This window comes from Mixophyes fleayi, chromosome 12, assembly GCF_038048845.1.
Source record: "Mixophyes fleayi isolate aMixFle1 chromosome 12, aMixFle1.hap1, whole genome shotgun sequence".
NCBI lineage: Eukaryota > Metazoa > Chordata > Amphibia > Anura > Limnodynastidae > Mixophyes > Mixophyes fleayi.
The window spans coordinates 63989253-63995538 of record NC_134413.1 but is presented as its reverse complement, the minus strand read 5'-3'; the positions used below and the strand labels follow the sequence as shown (position 1 = coordinate 63995538).

The window sequence follows — 6286 nt, the reverse complement described above, 5'->3', positions numbered from 1 at the left end:
CCTTGCTTTGGAAAGGCCAAATGCATTCTCCCCAACCGATCTGGTGTCCAAATGCAGTGTTATCGCTACTTCTTGCTCTGTGTGTGGGTTCAAAATAGTAGTGAGAAGTCAAGGGCAGAAATGGTAGGTGTTACTTATATGAAGGGTGGCAAAAAAGACAAAGAGAAAAAAATTAGTCATGACTTACAAAACATGCCAATATACTTACGGAACATGCTAACATGATATGGTGGGACTGTTATTGCCAAAAATCAGACATTTGTGTCTAGGTGTCTAATTATATACAGTAAGCAAAGCATCAAAAAATTTCTCATTTGCACCTTGGCTTAACCATATGGCATTGGAGGTAACTAACTTTAAAATGTGTACATATTTCTATTTGGGTTTGGGCATGTCCAAGATCATGTAGATTTGTTAGTTGTGCATCATGAAAAGCTGACTTTATTTCTGCAACTTTTAAAGAAAACTACAAAACAAAACTTGCTTTGTAAAACGCACAACTACTACAGAGTGCTCAGATTTTGCAACAGAAGGTGAGCTACAATTTCTGACTACAGTGTATTGGAAGGTCTGAATGGCCACAAAAGGATAATGCTAACTAATGCATTAAAAAAAAATGATCCAACAGCCATGCGTCATCATGTGACCTTGAACCCCCTTGCCTTAGTTATAATCTGCACCACGTCCCAAATTATCTGAGTCGACAGAGTCATGCTTACTCCCTTCCCATACAGCAACCAGGTCCCAAATCTGGATAGACGAGTCACAAATAGTTTGCACATTAATCCAGTAGAATTGCTTCCTATTAAAAAAAAAAAAAAAAAGGAACATTCCCACCCGACGGGACCAGGGCTAAATGTGTCCCATCTACTGTCCTTATAATATGTGGAATGCCAGCTATGGTAGCAAACTGCTTCTTTATGGGCACAAGGGACTCCTCATCAAGTGGCAGATGGATAAATTGGCTGAGCTGCAATAGGAATGCCCTCAACACAACCTTCAGTACACAGCTGAAGGTGGCCTGGGACATCCCTGTCTTGACTTCCACTGTCATCTGGAACCATGTAGTCTCGCAAAAACGCAATACTGCCAACAGTTTGGTCAATGTCTGGTTTACTGTCCGGATATTGTTCACTGGCTCAAGGTCACTCTGAACAATATGCAGGGTGTCCATGATGACATGAGGTGGGAGTCAATAGCTAGAGGCCATCTCAGCATCTAAAATCTCAAAGCTACTGACTGGTGACCTGAACATGCTCTCTCTGGGCCTGCAACGGTGGACCAGTTGCTGGTTTCGGAGGGGTTGTAACCTGTTGACTTACTCTTGCAGGACCTATTCCGTGTTCATGAGTGGCGATATGTTAGAAAGGTTGATGAAGGGTTCAAATAAATCAATGACCTCATAGCTTGCAACCTTTGGAGTTTGCGTGTACATTAAAGAGTTAAAACATACTTATACCTACAAGAGGCCTAGCCAGAATCTTTATAGAGCAGGAAAAAAAATTCTTTAAAAATAAACCCAAAACAATGTTTATGTTAATACATAGGTATATAATAGTAGAATACACAGGTAAGCCTTGGATCAACATACACACAAAATATGACAACTACCGATTTATTCTGACTGTTTGCATGCAGCAAAAAATGTACAGCTAGAACATATTTATTCAAATGGAAACATTTTATCGGATCCACTTGCATTTGAATATGGGCGTACGTACATACAAGTTTCCTCCATTTTTTTCTGTCTGTATTTTCTTAAACACAAGTTGTGTGCACACTGCGTTCGAAGATTAATCAAGACCTGTGTGGTTTCTTTATTGAATTTTTGAAATACAAGTGGAGTTTCATTTAATTGAAAAGAAAAAGAATATAAAATATTAATTGACACAAGTAAAGTTACAAGCAAAAGAAAATAACTGGACATTGGGTGGACACTTATTTATTTTATATTTTTATTATATCATTCATATGACAGCACTGTTTTTTTGCATCACATGTATTTGTGTATAAGTGCTTGAAGAACCGATAAACTAAAGTATGTCATTTTATATGAAGATTAAAGTTCTCTTACAAAGAGAGAGCTCCGTCACTAGGACACAGTGCAGTATGTGGTGACCCGGATATAGGGCATAATCTAGGGATTCCTACAGTGATATTACATGATTTGCTTTTGTATAATCTTATAACAATTTAAAAAAAAATTGCCCAAAAAAGTTATTATTTCTAAAATTAAAATATTATTTACTTCAATTCTTATTGTATGATTTTTTTTTATATATCCCATAGATTGTAAGCTTGCGAGCAGGGCCTTCTCACCTCTTTGTCTGTTTTAGCCAGTTTGTTTATTAGTTTACTATGTTTGTCCCCAATTGTAAAGCGCTAAGGAATATGTTGGCGCTATATAATTAAATGATGATGATGATGATGATGATATATTAAAAACAAGGGAACACACTGTAAATATTATCATTATGAAGTGTGAGATACAGTTAACACAACACAAGCTATATAGTTTGGGTGGGAATCCTTTACTAAAGCTGGGTACACACTAATGCAATTATCATGCATATCACACAATAATCGACCTTTTTGTCTGATATTGCATTAGTGTGTATACTCCAACGACCATGTTTTATCACAGCAAAACACAGTACATTGTTTGACTTGGGTTTCTAAACTACCTAAAAATCACAATCAATGATGAAATGATGTTGGGCAAATGTGGAAGTGTGTACGCACTAACAACCAGCAGTGTAGGCAGATCACTATAGAGTTTGAGTCACAATCTTTTCAGCAGATGGTTATAAGATATGGAGATAACAGATCTGACGGTAAATCGTGGAAGTGTGTATGAATGAATCATCAGGATCATAGAGTTTTTCAGCCATTGGTAAAATCATTACAGACATTGCATTTAAAGTAAAATTGCATTAGTGTGTACTCAGGGTTATGTGGCAATAGAGTTCACAGTTAGATTATGGTAAGCATGAAATGATTATACAACAGAGCGTATTGGACGGGAACCCTTTACAAATGTAGGAATGCATACATAAGTAAAATACTTTAAGTGTGAGCAGGGCCGGATTAACCCAATGGGCTTTCTGGGCTACAGCCCAGGGGCATCGGGCAGCTGGGGGGCCCTAACAAGGATTTTTATGAGTTCTGTCACTTTTTTTTCTTCTTTTAATTATGCCGGCTTCTTCATCGGGTCGGGGGTGGCCCTGCCCCGACTGTCGCTCTATGCAACTATTTCCATTAGCTGCCCTGCTGTCACTAGTGCGGGTGTGGTGCGCTTCTTAGTGAGAAGGACTTGTGAGAGTGAGACCATGACATCTCTATGTCATAGTCTCACGAGATCTCCTCACCAAGCAGCGCACCGCGCACTGTGCCAGCACTAGTGACAGCAGGGCATGAAGAATAAAGATGTCGCCTGCAGCGAAGAGGGGAGAGAGAGGGACCAGAAGACGTAATTCGTAGGTAGGTGCTCGAGAACGGGGGGTTCTGGTGCATGTACATGTTAATCAACACAAACTTCACATTATCAATTGATATTACTCATAAATGTATTACAGGTTTTTCATTGACTTCCCATTATAAGTTGAGCCAGTTTTATAGATGGTATTAAATTGATTTTCAAATGATTTGCTCTGGTAAAAATTTAGCTAGCTTGTCTTGGAAGAATAGGTAAAAGGATGGTGTCAAGATTAAGTAACTTTAATTTTTTGTATAAATACATATTATTCTTCCACGACCCTGATGATATTCAGATACAAAATTTAATTTTATAGTAGGTTTACTAATATCTGGAATATGGACAGACTGGCTATTTTATTGGATGCTGCCCACCAATTTTATCCACCACTAACTTGATAGCCTTAGGAAAATTGCGACTGTATCCTTTCTCTAAAAAAACAAACGGCTCGTCTATTGTAATTGTCTGAATTAGTACATGTAAGCATTAATTGATTTGAAGTGCATATAAATAAATACTTTATGGTTGTCTATATTAAATCCAATATTAAGATCTAGGAATATTTTCTTTCTGTATAGCTGATGAATTGCCTTTCCATAAATCAAAACATCATTGTTGTATCTACACCATAGGTACATCTAATTAGAGAAGGGATTGATGCCCTAAATTAATTTTTCAAATCTACCAATAAAAGATAGATCCATATTTAAAATACTCCTTCTCTAAAATAAATTGAGAACATAGAATAATAAACAGTATTTGATTATCTAGCACATAGGTGTTGGTAAGGAACCATAGTACAGTTTGTATACACTAATCATGACGTAAAACATTGTAAATGTAAATGGGGGCCTCACAGTACCCCTAGCCCAGGGGCCTACAATGTCTTAATCCGGCCCTGAGTGTGAGACAAACTGATCAGTAGGTTGTCTCAGGAAGGCGGCCTATGCTGCATATTTGTGCACCTTATTTCCAGATGGACGTAGTTACACATGGCATGCTCTTGCTTTAAAGCTGTCTGTAATTATGGCTGACATATGCACGCCATAATTGATAAAAAAATATTTACCGGGTGTATCACTATAAAATAACCATATTTTATGCCACATATTTTGCACCTATTATTTTGTCATTTTTGATGCAAATGCTTTCATCTCTGAATGAGCCTGAAAAGTAATATTCTACAACAGGCCTGGCCAACTTGTGTTGATCTCCCGGCGCTGTGAAACTAATAGAACCAGCATGGCCTGCCGTCTATTGCCTGGCTACCTACCAGCATTGCATGTTGGGGCATGTAGGTTTAACACCTAGAGAGCCGCAGGTTGGTCGGGCCAGTTCTACGTATTTGTATTTTTCTTCTTTAAATACAGCTGATGTCAACTGAATAAAAATTTCATAAATAAAAAAGACCGTTTTTATGTCACAAATTAGTCTATGGAAAAAATACACTATCTATAAAGAAAGATATAAAGCCTATTTAATATGAACATCGTTTTACAGTGTCCCTTGATTAATAAGACGGTTTATTGAATTCCTGAAAACCTTCTTCACATCTCTGTTTCTAAAGGTATAAATAAAAGGGTTAATCATAGGTGTAAATGCTGTGTACATGAAAGCAAGATACTTGTCATAATGACTTCCCTTAGGTTTGGCGTACACAATGATGGCTGTACCATAAAATAGGCTGGTTACAATGAGATGAGATGAACATGTAGAAAAGGCTTTCTGTTTTCCCTCCTTACTCTTGATCTTTAAGACAGTCATTATGATATGAATGTAGAATCCTATGATTATAAAAAATGGCAGGACAATATCAAATACAGCAGTTGAGCTTGTAGATAAATTGCTAATGAAGGGATCTGAACATGCCAAGTTCTGCAGAGGAGCCAAGTCACAGAAGAAGTGGTCGATCATATTAGGGCCACAGAAATCCAAACGTGCTGTGATGATGACGGAGATTAACATAATAGCAAATCCCATGATCCATGATAAAACAGCCAACTCAATACATAAAGCATGTGTCATTATAGCTGGGTAGTGTAAAGGATTGTTAATAGCCAGGTGTCGGTCAAAGACCATTGCTACAAGAAGATAACATTCTGTGGCACCTAAGGAGTCAAAGATGTACATTTGGATAAAACATTCATTGAAAGATATAATATTATTAGCTGCAATTAGATTGGCTAAAAGTCTGGGGACAGTGACAGACACAAAGATAATTTCTAAAACAGAGAATACACTAATAAAAAAATACATTGTAGTATGAAGAGAAGGTTCTATTCTGACAAGAACAATTATAGTAACATTCCCCACGACACATGTAATGTAGGTCAGCAGAAAAACAACAAAAAGTAAATTCTGAAACTGTTGTAAATCAGCAAAAGCCAATAAAATAAATTCTTTAACAACAGTTTTGTTTGTTTCCATCATTTTGCTGACAGATACCTATGAGAAAAAGATCAGGTTCCAAAATTAGCATATAAAGAATAAATATTAAATATTCATAATTGTATGTACCTTTTTGTTACCTAACTAAATGCAAAGGGTTTATTATTTACAATACATACATTATATTTCAGAAGTTGCCTTTTTGTTTATTAAGAAAATTGAATTTTCCTACTAGTGCTTACTTATAAAATACTTTATATGATTAGTGGTATTTTACTTAATTATATCTGTTATTATATCATAAAACTGAGCACATATCATGCATCATATATTCCATAGCAAACATCAAAAACTGTCTTTAATCAGTTTTCTACCAGCTTAACTATTGGAAAGCAATATGACTAAATTACTTACAATATTTTT

The 6286-nt window shown here is 36.4% G+C and overlaps 1 protein-coding gene across 1 annotated transcript; it reads right to left on the bottom strand.

Moving 5' to 3' along the window:
* Positions 1-4969: 4969 nt before the first annotated feature.
* LOC142108323 (olfactory receptor 6N1-like) lies at positions 4970-5905 on the bottom strand. The gene has a single exon (XM_075191956.1). It carries the CDS (start codon positions 5903-5905, stop codon positions 4970-4972), a length of 936 nt encoding a protein of 311 aa, XP_075048057.1.
* Between the last annotated feature and the right edge of the window lie 381 nt (positions 5906-6286).